The following is a 19,266-nucleotide window of genomic DNA, read 5'->3' on the forward strand; positions in this document are numbered from 1 at the left end:
ATACACAATACACATCCTTTGTCAGTTGACCATCATGCCATTCTTACCTAGGTGAGGTTATACTACTTTTCTCTCTCTCTCTCTCTCTTTCCCCACTGTGCCGTGGCTCAGGACGGGGAAATAAAAGTCAGAAGTAGAAAAAAATGGGGGCAGCTGGCTGGCTCAGTCAGAAAAGCATGTTACTCATGATCTCGGGGTTGTGAGTTCGAGCCCCACTTTGTGTGTAGAGACTACATAAATAAAAACTTTTTTAAAAAGAAGTAGAAAAAAATGGATGAAATGCACCTGGTGAGATGAAAATTAGAACCCCAAGGAATAACTGGGAATGGTCACAAAATAAGAAGTTTGAAAGAGGGGCAGTCAATCTACTGAGATATTTGTTGATAGTGAACGGAGGTAATTTTTGTAGGAGGTACTTTTTTAGAAATCTTAAGTTAAAGAATTTGAGGATGGACATAGGGGAGCCTGAGTGAATGAAAGCCTGTCAAATGCCTTAAAACCTCAGGACACAGGACACTTGTCTTTTCTTCTGCAACCACAGCTGGTCAGTTGGTCTCCTGCAAAGAAGGTGGCTGGAACCTCTAAGTATCCCCTAGATCATTAGAGCTATAGTAAGCATCATCCTCCCTCCCCATTCCTCATTCCCCATACCCCACACCCTCAGGCAGAAGTGACAAAACAGAGACTTCTGAACACATTTATTTGATATGTCAAGTGGAGAGAGGAGTGATTTAGGGTTACTCCCCACTTCTACCTGTGGGGGTGTTCATAAGCTCAGACAGACAGAAGAGCAGCATAGAGCCCATGACCCACTCCCTGGGAAAATGAGACAACCTCCTGTATTGGTTAGGGGAACAAGGTGGGAATAAAAAGCAGGAAGTTGAGAAGTAAAGCTGAGAGCAGGAAGGGCAGCAGCAGAACTGAAGCTGAGGGTTGCTGCAGGAAAACCCCAAGGAGGGTGAAGAAGATATCCTGAAAAGTGGTTAGGGCTGGAAGCAGGGTGTGAACAAGGAGCCAGGCCTGGAGAGAGAAGCAAGACCTACACAGGTTGGGATATCCAGGAAGAGGGCAGAGTGTGCAAAGTCGTGAACGGGCTGTGTTGCAGGGCATACATGGAAAGCAGGGGATTGCTTCTGCAAAAGGGCAAAAAGATTGGAGACTATCCATAAGTAGGGGTTCCCTACGGCTTCTGAACAAATGCAAGTGACTTTGGGACCCACTTGGGACCCTAGCACAAGTGGCCCTGTGTGTGCCATTCCTATGGATGGGTACACAAGTATCCCCATATGCATGTGAAGTGACCAGGACATGAATGTATGTGTCTATATGCCCAGTCGAGAGAGTACTTACCCTTCCCTGTGAATAAGAAGAGTGCTGTGCTTGTGGACACTTTTTTACCCATGTGTGCGTGCACCGTGCCCAGGAGCACAGGCAAAAGACCCCGATGTCCGTGGTGTGTGTGTGAGCTGGTTCTCCCACCTGTCCCATCAAGGTCCTGATCCCCACCCTCCTTGGTTCCTCTCACTCCTCTCAGCGCCCTGGCTCCCCTGGCCCGCCTAGACTCTGGAAGCCCCCTAGCAGGCGGATCTGCTCAGTCTGCATGGAGTGGCGCCTCACCAACTTGCGCTTGGTCCTGGGAGAGCCTGGCGCCCCCGCCTGGGGAGGGGCGGGCAGCGAAGGCGCCCGACCTCCGGGTTGGGGGCGAATGTCGGGGATGGGAGGGTGGGGGCTGACGTTGAGTGGAGGCAGGAAACCCGGCCGCGTTTGCGCGATGTGGTCCAGGAGCAACGTCCCCGAGCCCCTCCGCTCCAGCAGCCCGGGACTCCGCCTCCGTCCGCTCAGCGGAGATACAGCCCCTGGCAGACTCTCCTGGGACTGGCGCGGGGAGGGAGCCGAGCCGGCTGGAGGGAGGGTCAGCGGGGAGGCGCTGTACCGCCGGCGCTCCAGGGACAAGCGGCTGCACTCCGGCGAGTCGGGGCAAATATTTCCGGGGGTATCGAGCTCCACCGACTCCATGCGGCTCAGTTTCTGCCTCAGCCCTGAAGGGGGACCAGACTCCTGAGCTTCTGGCGCAGTGTTTCGGCGAGAGAGAGGACCCCCACCCGTCACTTTCTCCGCCCACGGGGGCGGATCCTCCGGACCTTCCGTGCTGTGACGTCTGGAAAGACGGGGTCGACCGGTCAGAGTCAGGCCGTTGAATTCCGCGGTCAGGCGCTCGATCCCCGGCCTCCCTTCCGCGGGTGGGACCGGTTGAGGAGGAGCCACTAGGCCCCAGGGCTCGGAGTTGAGCCTTTTGAGTGGTTTTGGAGGGTGACGAGGTGGTTTGGGGAGCGGTTCAGAAGGGGAGGGGTCATCAGGGGGCTTAGGAAGAGGGAATTCGAATACGTCCCGCTTCTCCTCTTCTTCCTGAGCGCGAGGGGATAGCAATCCCCGTTCTCCTCCTCCTCCTGCAGCCTGCAGTTGGATTTCGGAAGGCGACGTGCAGACCCCGGGGCTGGGAGGAGCGGGAGCAGGGTCCTCCACCCCCGGGGACGGTGGGGAATTGAGATACTGCCGAGTCTTCTTGGTTCCCGAGGGCGAGGTGTCGGTGGTGATGATGATGACCTCCGTGCCCTTGGCCTTACAGGCGTCTAGCAGCGTGGCAAGGGTCTCGCGGTCCCCACGGTCCAGGGCGTGGACAAGCGCCGAGGCGCCCGCGTGATCTCGCACTGAGGGGTCTGCACCGTGGGCAAGTAGCAGCGAGGCCACGGCGGCGCCCCCACCCCCGGCGCAGGCGTGCATCAGCGCGGTGCGCCCCAGGCGGTCTGCGATGTTGGGGTCCGCGCCTTGCTCCAGGAGGTAGCGTACCATGCGCGCCTTGTTCTGGGGGTCGTCGTAACGGGCCCGACAAGCCGCCATTAGCGCAGTCTCCCCCTGGGCATCACCCTCATTCACGTAGGCGCCTCCCTCCAGAAGCAAACGGGCCAAGCGTAGCTTACCCTGACCCACGGCCCGAAGAAGAGCGTGGCCCTCGGTGTGCAGCATAGCTGCGGCAGGGCCGAGAGCACCAGTGGAGCCGGGACTGGGGCCCGCCGAGGATGTCTAGGGACGTGGGGGTGGTGGCTGGCGGAGGCCTGAGGGCTCAGTGGCGAAGCCAATCCCTGCGAGAAAGAGAGAGATCTTATTGACGGATTCAGGCAGGGAAACTGAGGCACCGGTGGAAGGAGACGGCGTGGGGAGATCTCCACGGCACGGCACGGCACGGCACACAGTCCTTCCTCTAACTCATGCCTTTGAGCCGCCCCCTCCCCCCAGCGCATGCCTGAGGAGGTGGGAAGGGTGCACCCGCATTGAAGGACGAGCGCGCGTGCAAATGCGTACGTGCACGCGCAGGGATACCGCACCCCCACCCTCACCCCACGGCTTCTCAGACCTTTCCAGCATCCCCCTTTTCTTATCCGCACTTGGAATACCCCTTTCTAGGATGCTGAACGCCACCCACCCACACACATGCACCCATACATTCACACACATAATTCCCATTCCTAACCTCTTTTAGGTTGCCACAGCCCCAAATACTGAGTGGGGGGAGGGAAGCAGCTTGCATTTGGGACCTAAAACGGGTGGGGGGAGAATTGGGGGTTTCTTTTGCCCCTGCTATGTTCCCCATCACTCCTTGCTCTTTCCCTCCCAGGCTGTGCGCCCAAATAGATACCTGAATGTCCGCAGGATCTCCGCCGGGCCAGGACTGAGGCCAGGGCCATGGGGCAGCCTAGGTGGCGGAGCTGGGCTCCCGGGGGCCCACATGGCGTGGGGAGGGGCATCCGGATTCCCTTGGTGTCAGTATCTGCGCCCGGGCACCGGATCCTGGTCCCTCCTCCCGGTGCGCCCCGGGCAAGGCGCCGGCTCGGGAGGAGAGAAGCTTGGGGGGGGGGGGCGGAGCTCTGCCTTGCTATTTATAGCCTAGTCTCTGCGGGTGGGGGCGTCGGGCACCAAACCGTTCCCCCACCCATGCACACATAAAGCCTCAAAACCTAGAGGTTCCAATCCTGACTTCTCTTGCTTAGCCGACCTCCCCTCAGCCCCAACAAACCTAAATGTTTCTTAGGAGACTCCTCTGCGACCCAGACTGGGGCCATCCCAATTCTTCGTTGAGCAGAGCCCCATTCTCCGCGCTAGATGTGTTTATGCGCGTCTGTGCGCCAGATCTGACCTGCCACACACAGCACATGGCACACTGTGCAGAGGGGTGGAGAGAGGCGATTGGGATCCACAGCCGGAGTCCATACTGCGCAGAGAGAGCAAGAGATCTGGCTGCCTCCTTGTAGTTTACATGTCAGGGAGAGCTGGAGCCAGACGCAGCGGTACATCCTCACTCCATCTCCGCCCAAACGGAACACACAGCACAGATAAACTTGAACCTCAGATCCCTTGTACAAACCTTAGATAAGTATGAGGAGAGTGGATATACTGGGTCATTTTTAGCTACACCAGGTGGCATTCCCAGATGCCTTCCTCCCCATATTCTTGGAGGGGGAGAGGGAGAGAGAAAAGAGGCAGAGAGAAGAGCGAACCTTGTAACACATCCCTTTCTCATTGCATCTCTTTACACTCAGTCTTGCTTAGACTCATTATTTTTCCACGTTGGTTGAAGGTCTCTGTCCAATCGCTCCCTAAGTATTCTCTCTGCCTATCTGTCGCAATCATAATGGGTCTCTCTGCTGCCTGTCTCTGCCTCTCCTTGCCACCTGCCCTGTCTCCATGGTTACCATAGCTTCCATCTGCATATTTTAGGAAGGAGTTTGTGTCCAGCTGGAAGGCATGAGGGGAAGTGGAAGATGAGGGAAAAAAAAATCGCAAGGATTTGGAAAACTCACCTGAGATAATTCAGACTGGAAGCCACCAGACACAAGATACCAAAAATAATGTTTCTGGAGAAGGAGGGGGAGAAATATTGCAGGGAAGCTACCCATTTTTACTAGGTACCATTTGTTGGATACTAACTATATGCTAAGTACTTCACATACATTATATCAAATCCTCAGAACAATGCTGTAAGGTAGGAATCTCCTTGTTATAGATGAAGAAACAGACTTAATAAAGTTAAGCAAGTTCTCCAAAGCCTCACAGCTCTGTTTCTGTCCTATTCCAAAGACTGCGGGTCTTGCCACTACACCTGCAGCCTTCCAAGTCCAGAGGCTTCACTCCCAGGGCCATTTTCTCTGACACGTGGGATAGTCTTCTTGACTAACTCCTAGCTTTTATCACTACTCTGGATTATTCTTTCCCTCTATTTCTGGGGTTGTTTTTGTGGGGTGTGTGTGTATGAAAGTAGGATTCCTCTCCACCACTGCCCTCCACTCACCCTCGCCACCGTGCTCTCCTTCACCAAGGGCTAGAAGGAGCTGGAAGGCAATAGAAAATGCGGGAAACACTGGGCTTCTGTCCTGCCTCCCCAACTCTGGTTCTCTGATTCCTAATCCTTCCTTCCCCAAACTTTCCTCCCATCTCACAGACATGGCAGCAACCCTTGGGGGGCGGGGGGGGGGTAAGAAAATAGAAAAGAAGTATTCATTGGTGGTGCTGGAGGGAAGCAGTGTAGGACTAGAGGGAAGGTTGGAGTAATGGAGGGGCCAGGCTGGGAAGCCCAAGTCCCAAAAAGACTCATCCCTAACGAACAACACTTTCATTTATCTGTGGGAGCTTCCTCAACAGAGTCCCTCGGTGAGATCTAAGTGTCAGGTTCCCTCTGTGGACTCTCGCTAGCCAGGAGCTCTCCCATCTGAGATGAGGTCGGAAATAACCGACCCCTGCTTGATTTTGCAACCCCATCTCCCTTCGCGCCGCGCGGGGCTTCCCGAGCCTGGGTTCCGGCTGACTCTCCCCCTCCCTACTTCTCCTCCGCTTCAAGTGGGCGGATCTCCCTCCTCCTCTTCTCCTAGATTGGCCGGGAGAACTCACCAATGGGGAGCTCTGAGAGGCGGACCTACAGCGCCAGCAACTAGAGGAAGACCAGCAAATTTCAAGTTGGCGGCGACGTGGGCTCAGCGTGGGGGAGGGGCAGCAGGTAAGGCTCCGTCCTGGTGGCTCTGACCTGGTTCTGTCCCTCACCTCCCGATCTAGCTCACCAGGGCCAAGCTGCGAGATAGATAGACAACGCTTTCCGGCAGCCTGTTGGATCTAGCCCCCTCTGGTTTCCTACTCTTCTTTCCCTTTCTCTTCAGGGCTCCCATTGCTGTACTGATTATATACCAGAGAACTGCAGTTTTCATTCGTGCATAGGGGAGAGATGTTAAAGCACAAAGTGAGGAAGGCTCACTCTTGTATCTCTGACTCTTTGCTATGGCATCAGCTTCCCCCGAATCTATTCGTATTATTCCCTTGTCTAAGAGTCTGACAAACTCCTGTTATCTATCAGGACTTAGCTGAAATATTACCTCCTACCTGTAGCTTTCCTGGACTATCTTTTTCTTCTTTTTCTTTCTTTCTTTCTTTTTTGTTTTTTGTTTTTTTTTCAGAATTAACCGTTCCCCAGTCTGACGATAGTATTTTATGCATACCTCTCCATTAGAGCCCTTAGCGCGCTCTCTGATGTTTCTGTTCTTCTGAGAATATAAGGTTTTGTAGGCAGGTTCTTGTACCTAATATGAAGTGCCCAATAAAGGTTAATTGAATGGAATTGATTGGGAAGGCAGAATTTAAACTCCTAACGTAATTGGGGAACAATTAATAAAAGACAAAATACAATACAATACAATATCTAATTAAGATCTCCTAAATTAGTGGTTTGTAATATAATTGCTCCCACAGTCAAGAGAGGGGAGAAAACTAGGAGGACTGGGATGGTAAGGGGAGACTTGATGAATCATAAGGTCTCGCAGTTTGGAAGAGCCCTCAGAAATCATGTATTCATTCATTCATTCATTCAACAGATATTTATTGAGCACCTACTATATGCCAGACATACGCTAGACAATGGGGATCATAGTGAATCCTCTACTTTAGACATGCATCCTTCCTATGATAAACTGTATTTAGTAAATTGTTATCCAGCTTCTATTTTAAAGAGGACTCCCTATCTCACTTTGCAGGTTATTCCATTTTTGGATATTTGTTCTTCAATTAATATCCAACAAATATTCTAAACAAATATATAGCTCAACGAAATGCATTCCTCACTTTCATTGTAAAAGAGGGGGAGCTGTCCTGGTTAGGAACATGGATTTGAATTCCAGTAGCATTCTTAAAAATAAAACCATCCCGGGGCGCCTGGGTGGCTCAGTTGTTTAAGCGACTGCCTTCGGCTCAGGTCATGATCCTGGAGTCCTGGGATCGAGTCCTGCATCGGGCTCCCTGCTCAGCGGGGAGTCTGCTTCTCCCTCTGACTCTCCCCCTCTCATGCTCTCTATCACTCTCTCTCTCAATAAATAAATAAAAATCTTTAAAAAAAATAAATAAATAAAAATAAAACCATCCCTTTTGGCTTCTGATTAGAGAAGTAATATACATTTATTCTAGAAAATTTGGAAACACATAAAGGTATAAATCAAAATGCTTATTATTTCATGAGCATGATCTAGTGATAACCATTATTATTACTTTATTTTTTTATTATTATTATTTTTAAAGATTTTATTTATTTTTTTGACAGAGAGAGACAGCGAGAGAGGGAACACAAGCAGGGGGAGTGGGAGAGGGAGAAGCAGGCTTCCTGCGGAGCAGAGAGCCCGATGCGGGGCCCGATGTGGGGCCCAATCCCAGGACCTGGGATCACGACCCGAGCCGAAGGCAGACGCCCAACAACTGAGCCACCCATGCGCCCCCATTATTATTACTTTAATACTTATCCTTTCAATTTCTTTTCTTCATATATACGTATATATGTGTACGTGTATATTATGTAAATCAGGCTATACAACAAATACAATTTTATATCATGTTTCCCTCCACTTTATATTGTGAACTTTTTTTTTGCTTTTAAATATTATTTGAAGTCATTTTTCTTTCTTTCTACATAGCGGTCTAAAATGGACATTTGATTTTTTTTGACCATTCATTCTTCGTTGGACCATTTAGGTTATTTCAGAAGTTTTGCTACCATGGATAGCTCTATGATGACCATCCTTGTACTTACATATCTGACGATTTCTTTAGGATAGATTTTTTTAAAGTAGGATTATTGGATTAAGGATATGATGATTTAAGAGGCTGTTGATTCAAGTGGCCAAATTGCTCCCCTGACAGACTGTGTATAAACACAATCCTTCCAATGAGGTATGAGAGTGCCCATCTCAAAAAAAACTGGCAGTCTGATTATTTTTTAAGTCTTTGTCAATTTGATAAGTGAAGACTGGTTTTACTAATCATTCTTTTGTCAATTGCCTATTCATGTCCTTTGCACAGTTATTCTATTGGTATGATTTTTTTTTATTTGAATTTCCATGAGTTCTCATATAATGAGGGTTAACTCCTTGTCTTATTTATCATAAATATAGCAAATCCAAAATATTAGAGTACAAATTAGAGTGCTAGAGCCTCAGTCTCTGGATTTCTTTTTTCTCTGTTCACATCTACTCCATTAGGCATTCCAGCCAGTCTCATGGCTTGAAATATCTGTATATGGATAACTCTACGAGAATGTAAGCTCCATTTAAATTCCATGGACACAGCAGTTTTTGTTTGTTTTGCTCGCTGCTATATCCTAGCACTTGGAATAGTGCCTGGCATATAACAAGCACTCAGTAAATATTTGTTGAATGAATTAAGATGGTTTTATTATTATTATTCCCATTTATAGATGAGGAAACAGGTTTAGAGATATTAAATTAATTCCTGAAGGTTGTGTAGCTGGGAAATGACAGAACTGGAATTCAAATCCACGTTCTTAACTGCTACAGGTACTGCCTTTCTGAAATTTGATGTAATGGTTTTTCTGTATGTTTTGTTGAAACTGGCTTCTTAATTTCTACCACAATATAGTTACTAGAGTGAGTATCATGTATATGAGATGTTGTTTGGGGGAAGGAGAGTACAAGGATGAGCTCTAGGGAGGATTGACGATAAGGAAAAGCAGTTTGGGACCAGATTATGGAAGACCCTAAATATCCTCAAGAATTTAGACTCAATCACAATCTTCAATAGAAGAGACACACCGTAGATTCCTGACCTGAGTTGGGTAGAAATGGATGGTTTATAGTTTCCAACCACCAGTTTATTGCCTCAATTAAATAAAATTTTGTCTTCCTTTTACCTCATATCCTTGGGGGTTACTTGGTTAGTGTCTGGAAATGGAATTTGATTTGTCTAACCTCAAAGCTTACAACCTTTTCTTGACTCCTTACTGCTTTGCGATCAAACCAGCTCCCATCCCCACTGCTAGAACTGTGTCTGTCAGGTGGAAAGCTACCTAAACCAGTTGGTTAGCGTGTCCTTTCCCTTGAAAGGGCCTGAAGACATGCTCACAAATTCTTTCTCTTTCTCTAGTGTCCATGAGACATCCTTTCTCCCCTAATATGTTCTTTCAATCAGATCACAGTTTAATCTGTTAACTAACAGCCATTTTTTCCTCACATTTTTTGTTGAACCTTAAACTTTCCAAATTCCTCAGACACACATATTCTACCCTCTCCTTCCTGCTACATATTATTAATCTCATCTACTATTCTGTTGCTATATTTTTAATTTTTAAATTATTATTTTTCTCTTATTAAAAAAGCAATACCTATTCAGTATAGAAAACAAACTTTAAAGTACACATAACCGCCCCTTCCAAAAACCACACAAATCCCATCACCTCAAATTAGCCAACATTAATTTTCGGTATGTATCCTTCAAGAACAACTTTTTTTCATCATAAATGTGTATGTGCATATAAAACAATGTGTATGTGTGTGTTTGACAAAATAGATGACCTTATACATATTTCTAAATCATTTTTTTTCACCAACTAGGGCATTTTGTTGAGCCATATATTTCTTGTTTAGAGTATTTGTTGGATATTAATTGAAGAACAAATATCCAAAAATGGAATAACTTGCAAAGTGAGATAGGGAGTCCTCTTACTAAAGATGTGTAAATAGAAACTGTATAACAATTTGCTAAATAAGGTTTATCAGAGGAAGGCTATAAGTCTAGAGTAGAGGATTCACTATAATCCCTGTTGTCTAGCATTGTGTCTGGCATATAGTAAATGCTCAATAATTATTTGTCGAATGAATGAATACATGATTTCTGAGGGCTCTTCCAAACTTGAGACCTTGTGATTCATCAAGCCTCCTTTCACCATCCCAGTCTTCCTAGCTTTCTCCCTTCTCCCATCTTATTTAGGGTACGTACCCTTACTAGCAACGTAATTTAATATTGTTGATGTTGACCTTGGTCACCAGACTGAGGTAGTGTTTGTCCAGGTTCTCCACTGTAGAGTTACTCTCCCCTTTCCTAAGTTGAATTAGACAAAATTCCTTATACATCACCCACACTTAGGGAGTGGAAAGTTATACTCCCCCTCTTCAGGGTGGAGTCTACATAATTTATTTGGAATTCTACATGAGAGGTTTGTCTTCCCCCCTCCCATGTATTAACTTATTTAATCATTTATTTATATCAGTGTGGACTCATGGATATTTGTTTTATACTATGGGGTTATAATCTAATACTACTTTATTTTATTGCTCAAATTCTTCCAGCTTTGGCCATTGGGAGCTCTTTCGGTTGACTCTTATGCCCTTTTGACATAGCCCCACCGATGTGTGTGTGTGTGTGTCATTGTTGTGAGTACTTCTTTGCTTTCTGGCGCGAGAAGATGCTTCCAGCTCACGTTAGATATTTTCTGCCCCAGCCCTAGAACCAGCCATTTCTCCAAGAAGCCCTGGTTCCTTTTGTTGGAAAATGGTATTAGAAACCAAGATCTGGCTGCTAGATGTGCTCTTTGTCACTGGAATATCATTTCTTGCAAGTTTCATTTTCACTTGATAACTTTATCCTCCATCCTATCTGCCTCTGACTGGCCCCTCAAGATTGATGACAAGAAGCAAAGTTCAGTTCAGTAGCAGAAGGGACTTTCAGTTCATCAGAGTTGATCACTATGGGATGGGCTGCCTTGGGAGAGAATGGACACCCTCTCTCCAGGAAATGCCACTGGAATTTAAATGACTAATAACTTACAGAGTGGAGTACTGCATTGGGAGGGAATTTAGACTAGGTAATTCTATTGGTCCTTCCAATTCTAAGATTCCATGCTTCTAAGCTGTATTTAAAAAAAAATAAATTGATTGTAATGGTTCTCCTCACTCCTACCTCCCACCACCGACAGTGAGACTAATGACTTATCCCTGTGCCCCCACAGTGCCTGGCACACTACCTTTTCCATAGTAGATGCTTAGTGAATGTTTTGCTGAAAGTCATTGCATTGGATTGCCCTGGGGCCTGGTTGGGTGTGGAAAGTCAGGGAGAGAAAGAATTCAAAAATTATATGGAGATATGTAGATGGTGACAAATATCAAATTATCTCGGGGATGGAGGGAAGTTTTATCCAAGGGTCTAATCACTCCCCCCCTTCTCTTAAATTTACTTGAGAAAGAGAGAGAGAGTGAGGGGGGCCAGAGGGAGAAAGAGAATCCAAGCAGACTCCCCACTGAGCGTGGAGTCAGTGCCGGGGCTCCATCTCACGACCCTGAGATCATGACCCTGTGATCATGACCTGAGCCGAAATCAAAAGGCGGACGCTTAACCCACTGAGCCACTCAGGCACCCCCACTTTCCCTTTTATTCTACAGTTACACTATGCTGCAATTATCTGTCCTGTTGGGACCATGTCTCATCCACGTCTGTATTTCCAGAAATACCCTGCCTGGTACAATGCCTTCCCCATCAAAATTTGTTGAATTACACTAGCTATTTGGGTCCTAAGGAGAAAAGATTGAGTGCCTTGTACCTCTCTGGCTTCCCATCATTCTACTATACTTTTCTTTTTGTTTTTGTCTTTATCAGGTTTTTCTCACTGGATCACTGAATACTCAGGCCCCCTCCACCATGGCCAGTCGGGGTGGGGGCCGGGGTCGTGGCCGGGGCCAGCTGACCTTCAACATGGAGGCTGTGGGCATTGGGAAGGGGGATGCTCTGCCCCCACCCACCCTGCAACCTTCTCCACTCTTCCCTGTGAGTGTCTGTCCCCCTTGTGTGTCCCTGGCTGACAGTATATGATCCTGGATTCCTCGTGGGCCACCATAACACTCATATTGCCCCTGCCTGTCTCTATGCTTCCAACTCACATGGGATGTTTTCCAGGCAAAGTAGTTTCTTACACTCCCAGCTCCCCAGCTTTCAAAATGCTGTATTGCTTCCCCCATTTTTCTTTGGCCCCCTGGTCAGTGGGAGCATTGGATTGAACTGGGGGGAGAGTCCCTTCTAGGTTTGTACTCTAGTGTTTTTTTTCCCCTGGACTGACCACTGCCCCGCTTCCTTAGCCCTTGGAGTTCCGCCCAGTGCCCCTGCCCTCAGGAGAGGAAGGGGAGTATGTCCTGGCGCTGAAGCAGGAGCTGCGAGGGGCCATGAGGCAGCTCCCCTACTTCATCCGGCCAGCTGTCCCCAAGAGAGGTCAGTTGGAACGCGAGCATCATGTTCTGAGCGCCTTTCATGAGTAGTGCCCTATACACGGCACCACTGGGGGCCTGAGAGGCCAGGAGAGGTGCAGGAAGCTCACTGTCTAGCTGGGGAGATCATAACAATTATCCCCGCCTTTGAAATGCAGTCTAGTGTCCGTGGTTTGTTCTGAGTCGCACGACAGTCTGGGGATAGTAAGAGGTTAAGCATCATGGTGCTCATTTCATAGGTTTAAATGGAATATATCAACATGGTTAACAGGTCGGATATTACAGGCACCAAACAATCAGAAGGGAGGCTGATGCTGGGTGTCTGAGAAGCCCTCCTAAGGTTAGCAGGATTCTGGAGAGGCCAAGGAGACCAGGAGGAACCAGAGAAGGGGCGTCATTGGGAGGCTTGGGATAGTGGATATTTACCAGCTGGTGTGGAAGTGCAGTGTTTGAGTGTATTGACAAACAGTGCTTTCCAGTTGAAGCCTTAGAAGCTGAAGCTCAGAGGGATGAAAGACTTGCCTGGTAGCCCCATTAACAAAGAGTAAAGGGAAGACTTGAACCCTGATCTCTTGCTCTTTAGTATACTTTCCAATGTACCACACTACCTCTCAATATGGCCATGCCTTTGGGTTAAGGGAGATGACAAAAACAAAAATTTGGTGTGGCAAAGTGTTGAAGGTCCTCATGGAAGCTGACCCCCTGGGCTCTGGGTTTGGGGTGAAGGAACAGACAATGCCTGAGTATTGAGAGGGCTGGGCCCTCAGGAACAACCCTCTTCCGGGGCTCTGAAAGGATAAAACTTTGACCCTTGGCCTCTGACCCCTCAGATGTGGAGCGTTACTCAGACAAATATCAGATGTCAGGGCCGATTGACAATGCCATCGATTGGAACCCTGGTAGGTGATGGGCCCTTTCATTGACTGCCCTTTTTTTAAATCCTCAAGATGCCACAAGCCACCAACCCGCCCACCTTTCTCTGTTCCTCCCTCCACTCTACTCAGTATGTACAAACTGGAGCCCTAGATGTGCTCCAAAACACTCTCCGACTCTCCCTGAAAACCTATTAAATAGCCCCACTTACCTAGAGGCATCCAAGCCACAGTTTTGTTCTAAGCAACTTTGACCCAACCCCTTCCTTCCTCACCATTATCCTGTCTCTTACCTCTCCTTTAAAACCAGTTATTCATAGGAGACCCCAGGCAGGGTCTTACTGACTTTTATGTTCCCGCTGTTCCCAGATTGGCGACGTTTACCCAGGGAGCTAAAGATCCGAGTGCGGAAGCTACAAAAGGAACGTGAGTGTATCTGGGAAAAGGAGGCAGAAGAGAGATTTCCTTCATCAGCTGGAGGGCCAGAGTCTGTGGGTGGTTTTGCCTGCCCTCCCAGTTCCTACCCACTCCACCCAGTATTGTAGCTGGATGCCATGGTGGCCACACGAGGGCAGCAGAGTGACATCGTCCGTGTGAGAGGGCGGGGTAGAAAGCTAATAAGCAAGTTTGCGCTCTGATGGTTCACCTTTTGATTCCTTGACCAGGGACCACCATCCTGATTCCCAAGAGGCCCCCTAAGAACACAGAAGATAAGGAAGAAACAATACAGAAACTAGAGGTAAGGAGGAAATGTGCACAGAGACCACCTGGACCCCAGACCCGTGCCCCGTCCTTTGGCCCATGTGTGCTTCATTCTTTCCCTTCTCTGAACTGAGTCTGAGTTTCTTCTTCTATTCATCTCCACATAAGACCCTGGAGAAAAAGGAGGAAGAAGTGACTTCAGAGGAAGATGAGGAGAAAGAAGAAGAAGAAGAGAAGGAAGAGGAAGAAGAAGAGGAGTATGATGAAGAAGAACATGAAGAGGTGAAAGAGCTCTCCTTCCAACCTCAGTTCCCATCTCTTCCTCATCAGCTCTGGGGGTCTCAACTCCGCGCACCAGGGATGTTCCCTCTAGAGGGTTGGAGAGCCGAAGGAGATGTGCCCTGGAGGATCGTGCCCTCCACTTCACGTGTCCCTAGGCTCTTCTCAAGAGCAAACTGCAGCCAAAGGGACTTCCCAGGCCTGGGATGGTTTCATGGGGAGGGGAGGGGCCTGACACACCGGGAGGAAGGACAAGGCCGAAAGCAAGCCTGACTTTGATTTCTTTTTGTTCTGTTTCAGGAAACTGATTACATCATGTCGTATTTTGACAATGGAGAGGACTTTGGGGGTGACAGTGATGACAATATGGATGAGGCTATATACTGACAAAGGACCTTGAACAGCACCCTGGACCTTTGGATCTCTTTGGCTTAAGATACAGAGAGTAACTGTCCCTATTATTTGGTTTTGTGGGCAGGCAAATCATTTGCTTAGAGCCCAGATAAACTGTTTGGCCCTGGAGATAGGAATGGACAGTGATGACAGATAGCTCCCTTAAAGGGCCAAGGACCAATGTCTTAATTGTATGAAAGAAAGAAAGAAGGGTCAAAGAAATACTGGAGTTGTTAGAGCTGAGAGAGCTGTACATAAGCCCCCACCCACTTTTTTATAGTGAAAGATAATTGGGGGTGTGTGCAGTTAGGAGGAGTAAGGCCAGCTTTATATTTTTAAATAAAATGTTTTTATCTGCCTCTCTGTCCAGGGTGAGGCCTGGTGGGAGAGGCCTGGAGGAAAAAAGGGAGTGCCTAGCTGAGCCATTCTTTCCTTACCCATCAGAGTCCAATGTGACACACTGGGTGGGGGTTACAGCCTTCCTGTCCTTTACCCCTTCCCTCCACTCCCATGGTGAGACACATACTCCCGTTCTAGCCCTGCCAGGGAACATTCAGGAACTCATCTATGAGGCTGCTCAGAGTGAGGAGTAGAGAAGAACAGCCCATGTCCTGAAGACCAGTTGGCTTCCGAACCTCTGGTCCTCAGGCCACGGGACATGGATTGTCTGTTTTCACATGTTTCACAAGGACACGGGCCCTCTCTTTCCCACACTTGACCTTGATCTTGTCCTTGTTTACAAGGAAAGATTACAGCTATTTTTGTGAGAGAGAGTCAAGAAAGCCAGGTGCAGGGAGGGAGTAGGGAGGAGGTGCTGATTGTTCCTCAGCACACACCCTCTTCCAGGCCCCCCGGGGACTCCACATTGAAAGATAGGTTTGTGCAAGAGGAACCCCCATTCTCCATTTCCAGAAGCTGCTTTGTGGCTGAGTTGCAGTTTCCCTTTTGGTTCTTCCTTTGTGGAATTTAGGTAGACTTTCTCACTCCCTTCTTGGAGTAGAGGGGGTAGGCGGTATCGCTTTACAGGAAGTATGGAGGGTGGGGAGGAGGGGAGTGACTTAGGGACACTCAGCTCTGAGAGATGCTTTCTCGCCCACACAGCTCTCCCTGGGGTGAGGTCACTTCTCTAGGCTCTGATTGGCTTCCAAGGAAGCCCTCGATGAGCTGATTGGTTCCAGCCACTTGGCATGCAACAGTCACGGGCGAGCTGCGTGTCCAGAATAGGGACTGAATAAGGAAGCAGGCACGGATAGCTGGGATGCTGTCATAGCGACCCTACAAAAACATTTGAAAGTCATGAAGAGGGGGTGCAAGAGAACCTCCAAGAAATTCTCCAAACACATTCAGGCAGGCAGACTGAATTCCATATACCGCATCAAGTGATAGAGACTGGCAATCTCGTGTTAGATCTTTCTGACCCCATTGTAAAAAACGAATAGGGACTGTGACTTCGTTGAGGGAAAGCACCTTGAAAGCCTGGTTTGGCTGTGGTAATAGGTGTTAAGGTAGAGGCAGCCAAGAGAACAGAGGAGGAAGCAGGAATTGAAAGAGAACAGTCCAGAGTTATTGAGCAATTTGATTGGTGTATTTCCTTTTCTAGCTCTCCAAGGTGTTAAGTGCATGGAATGGTGGGAGAGGAGCTGTGGGCCTGTCACTGGGGTTTCCCATAGTCAGACTTTAGCTGGTGATTGTGGCTGTGGAGAAATCAGGAAGAAACAAATGTAAAAGACACTGAAAAATCTCCTTTTGCCTCCTGTCCCCCTCCCCAACATATACCAGTCCTAACCTGATCAGCTATATCTGTGTCTATGTTGGGGGCACAGCCAGCCCCCCAGATCCCTGGGACCTTAAAAGAGTGAGAACAAAGAAGATTCTAGACAGAAAGTAGAGGAGGACTGGAACACACTCCTGCTCCCACCACTATATACATACATCTTTTCCCATGAAATGGGAGAAAGGAGGGCAAAGGTTAGAGTGACCACTTGGGTTCCGTTGTACTGCCTCAAAAACAAAGCATTAGAAAGATCAGACCATTCTTGGATTCTTTCCTATCTGGCGCCCTGCCACTCTTGGCAGGTGACCTTGCTCAACAAAGCCAGAAACATGGGATCTAGCAGCTTCCCCAGATTCCAGAACAGTTCCAGGCAGAGTTAGACTGTTTCCATTGACCTCTCTCCTACTTTCCATAGGTTCCATCGGGCAGGCTGAGGCTGAAGCTTAAGGTCCAGTAACCAGTCACGACTCCTTATTTCTCTGGAGGACCACCTGAGAGGTTAGAGGTTGAGGGTCCGTCTGCAAACATTTAGAGAGGACCCACACAGTGCTCACTCAGCCCTGTGCTACCTGCCTGCTAGGGCCCGCTTATGTTGAGCAGATTGCTCTCTGGCAAGAATCCTACCCTATGTTCCATCCGTAGGTTCTGGTCCCCTCCCACTGTGGGCAGGAAGCTTGAGAGTGGGGTCTTGCAAACTTCACAGGGACTCAAGTGGTTTGAGGGACGGCTGAATGGAAAACCTGGATGCAACATGTTATTTAGAAGATTGGGAGTGGAGACCCAGGACAATTGGAAGGTCAGGTATCGGGTGGATAGGGCACCCCTGGTTTAGTGAGGAAGAGACAATGATTTCCCTCAATTCATTTTTATTGCTGTTTGAACTTTGAAAGGAAGGAAGGGTGGCCTGTAGGCGGGGGCTGGTTGAGAACTAAGCCAAAGGGAAGGGCTGCTGTCTCAACTGAGCAAAGCACTAGTTATGGGCATATGTTTATGGAGTTACGGGTTACGGAGTTTCACCACCCCACAGCCTTGTGCCCTTGGGAAAATCATGACAAGTCTGCAAGCCTCAGTTGAGACGGAATTTGGATTAGAGATCCACTAGGAACCCTTCAAGCCTACGTTGATCCACCTGCAGGAGTCTAAATGGTTTTGAGAACAAAAGTCAGGACATGCCCAGCTTTTGCTGAATTCATTCCATCTTCTGGATTTCCCCACCTATTTTCAGCTTGGGCAAGCTAAAGATACCTCAGGCATGCAGCCAGTCCTTTCCAAGAAACTGCCTAAGCCCCGGTAGCAGGAGGATTAGCAATTCTATCAACTATCAAAAGAGGTGACAGCCCCTGCATCAGAGTTCAAGGTCACGGTCTGCAGGTCAGGACTCACATCAAGCAGTTTGGATGCTGACTGAGCAGGGGCTGGTGGGGGGTGGGGGGTGCTTCTTCATCTCCCGTCTTATATCATGTCTGGCCAGAGGACAGAGAAATGAGCTAGAAAAGAATAGCCCAGTTAGCTGATCTGGCCAGACCAGTGGTAACCCCTTCTCCATTGACCTTTCCCCAGCTGAGCCTCACTATCTCCTCAAGGTCATTTGGGACCAGAGAGCTGAAAATAAGAAGTTCTAGGATCACCTCAGAAAGGCCTTTGCTTTATCTCCAACAGAACTTAATTTGCTGTTTTGTATCCTAAAGGGAAGGGAGGTTCCCCCGGCCACCCTAATGGGACTCAGTGGGAAGACAGTGATCCAGCCCTAACTGCAGGACCTGAGAGGCTAAGGCCCAAGACTTTTAAGACCCTTTTTTAGGTCCAAGGATTCCTCAGACCCAGGCCTGACCAATGCAGGGAGAGGCTGTGTCGCCATGACCTTTGGGTCTGGGACTATTCCCCATTCTCAAACCCCTCCTCCTCCCTGGATCCTCAGCTATGAGATGGGCTTCCCAAAACTTGGACCCCTGCCTCTCCCTAATCTTCCCCATCCTGTGATTCCATTTCTCTTGGTATACATGGTTAGTGGAAAATATCCAAATCCTGTCTTTGACATTCTTTGTTACATTCAGGGCAGCGTTGAAAGTACTGGAATAGGAGGGAGATTAGTTAGACCTGTCTGCCTTACCAAAGAGGATGGGGGAATATACTCACCCAAGTCAGGAACACAGATCTGGCGTATATCCTATCTTGGGGAGAGAAGAGATGAAATCCCATTTGGACAGGGAAAGGAGCCCTGGTACTCATCCTCCTTCTGCTCTTCTATGGTGGGAGATGTAGCCATTCTGGAAAGAAGATTCCCTCATCTAAGGAGGTCAAGGCAATTCTTTTACTTCATTTTTCTGAGGCAGGGGAGGTAAGAGGAAGTGAAACAAAGATGGGCTTAGTGGGAGAAAGGGCAAATGCTGACCAGCCCTTTTCTCAACCCTCCGCTTCCTGTCTCCAAGCCTCTCTCCTGGCCCCTAGACAATCTTTCCCGTCTGACCATACTTGGCTGCTTTTAGCCCCTCACGTCTCCTTACTTGGCCTGGCTCCTGTTTTGAGACTTGCTTTTCACCCCGAGCCACCACTCTAACACCTGTCCAGAGATATCAGGGATGTCTACAAATTTCCCAGGAGCTGGACTGGGCCAGGTCAGGAGGTGTGACTTGGGGCCAGGAAGAGCTTATCACTCACTCATTCTTAGCGTCTTTCA

General features: G+C 48.5%; 2 protein-coding genes across 12 annotated transcripts; one reads left to right on the plus strand and one right to left on the minus strand.

Annotated features, from left to right (window-relative positions):
* Positions 1-683: 683 nt before the first annotated feature.
* ANKRD34A (ankyrin repeat domain 34A) lies at positions 684-19,061 on the minus strand. 6 transcript variants are annotated; one of them, XM_081815843.1, is made up of 5 exons: positions 4,857-5,500; positions 3,695-4,267; positions 3,530-3,593; positions 2,979-3,140; positions 684-2,862 (listed from the first exon to the last, which is right to left on the minus strand). In XM_081815843.1, exons 2-5 carry the CDS (start codon positions 3,784-3,786, stop codon positions 1,531-1,533), a joined length of 1,650 nt encoding a protein of 549 aa, XP_081671969.1. In that variant the 5' UTR covers positions 3,787-4,267; positions 4,857-5,500; the 3' UTR covers positions 684-1,530. The 6 variants fall into 6 exon arrangements, with proteins under 6 accessions (XP_081671969.1, XP_081671970.1, XP_081671972.1 ...); XM_081815844.1 differs by lacking the exons at positions 3,530-3,593; positions 3,695-4,267; positions 4,857-5,500 and adding an exon at positions 18,726-19,061; XM_081815846.1 differs by lacking the exons at positions 3,695-4,267; positions 4,857-5,500 and adding an exon at positions 18,726-19,060 and having other exon boundaries at positions 684-3,140.
* POLR3GL (RNA polymerase III subunit GL) lies at positions 2,795-15,174 on the plus strand. 6 transcript variants are annotated; one of them, XM_081815850.1, is made up of 8 exons: positions 2,795-2,838; positions 5,922-6,046; positions 11,968-12,135; positions 13,400-13,468; positions 13,811-13,867; positions 14,107-14,180; positions 14,312-14,425; positions 14,723-15,174. In XM_081815850.1, exons 1-8 carry the CDS (start codon positions 2,810-2,812, stop codon positions 14,807-14,809), a joined length of 723 nt encoding a protein of 240 aa, XP_081671976.1. In that variant the 5' UTR covers positions 2,795-2,809; the 3' UTR covers positions 14,810-15,174. The 6 variants fall into 6 exon arrangements, with proteins under 6 accessions (XP_081671976.1, XP_081671974.1, XP_081671975.1 ...); XM_081815852.1 differs by lacking the exon at positions 2,795-2,838 and adding an exon at positions 12,444-12,573 and having other exon boundaries at positions 5,935-6,046; XM_081815848.1 differs by lacking the exon at positions 2,795-2,838 and having other exon boundaries at positions 5,752-6,046.
* Positions 19,062-19,266: the final 205 nt, after the last annotated feature.

Source organism: Leptonychotes weddellii, chromosome 4 (genome assembly GCF_054177405.1).
Source record: "Leptonychotes weddellii isolate Sample4059 chromosome 4, ASM5417740v2, whole genome shotgun sequence".
NCBI lineage: Eukaryota > Metazoa > Chordata > Mammalia > Carnivora > Phocidae > Leptonychotes > Leptonychotes weddellii.

What these genes read in the sequence shown, in the direction of transcription:
- POLR3GL (XM_081815848.1), top strand. Translation starts at nt 5,767, where the DNA reads ATGAGGTCGGAAATAACCGACCCCTGCTTGATTTTGCAACCCCATCTC. An exon ending in AACCTTCTCCACTCTTCCCT is followed by an intron (nt 12,136 to 13,399) that starts GTGAGTGTCTGT and finishes CTGACCCCTCAG; the next exon opens with ATGTGGAGCGTTACTCAGAC. An exon ending in ATGAAGAAGAACATGAAGAG is followed by an intron (nt 14,426 to 14,722) that starts GTGAAAGAGCTC and finishes GTTCTGTTTCAG; the next exon opens with GAAACTGATTACATCATGTC.
- ANKRD34A (XM_081815843.1), bottom strand. Translation starts at nt 3,786, where the DNA reads ATGTGGGCCCCCGGGAGCCCAGCTCCGCCACCTAGGCTGCCCCATGGC. An exon ending in GAGATCCTGCGGACATTCAG is followed by an intron (nt 3,594 to 3,694) that starts GTATCTATTTGG and finishes CACCCGTTTTAG; the next exon opens with GTCCCAAATGCAAGCTGCTT. An exon ending in GCTGTGGCAACCTAAAAGAG is followed by an intron (nt 3,141 to 3,529) that starts GTTAGGAATGGG and finishes TCTTTCTCGCAG; the next exon opens with GGATTGGCTTCGCCACTGAG.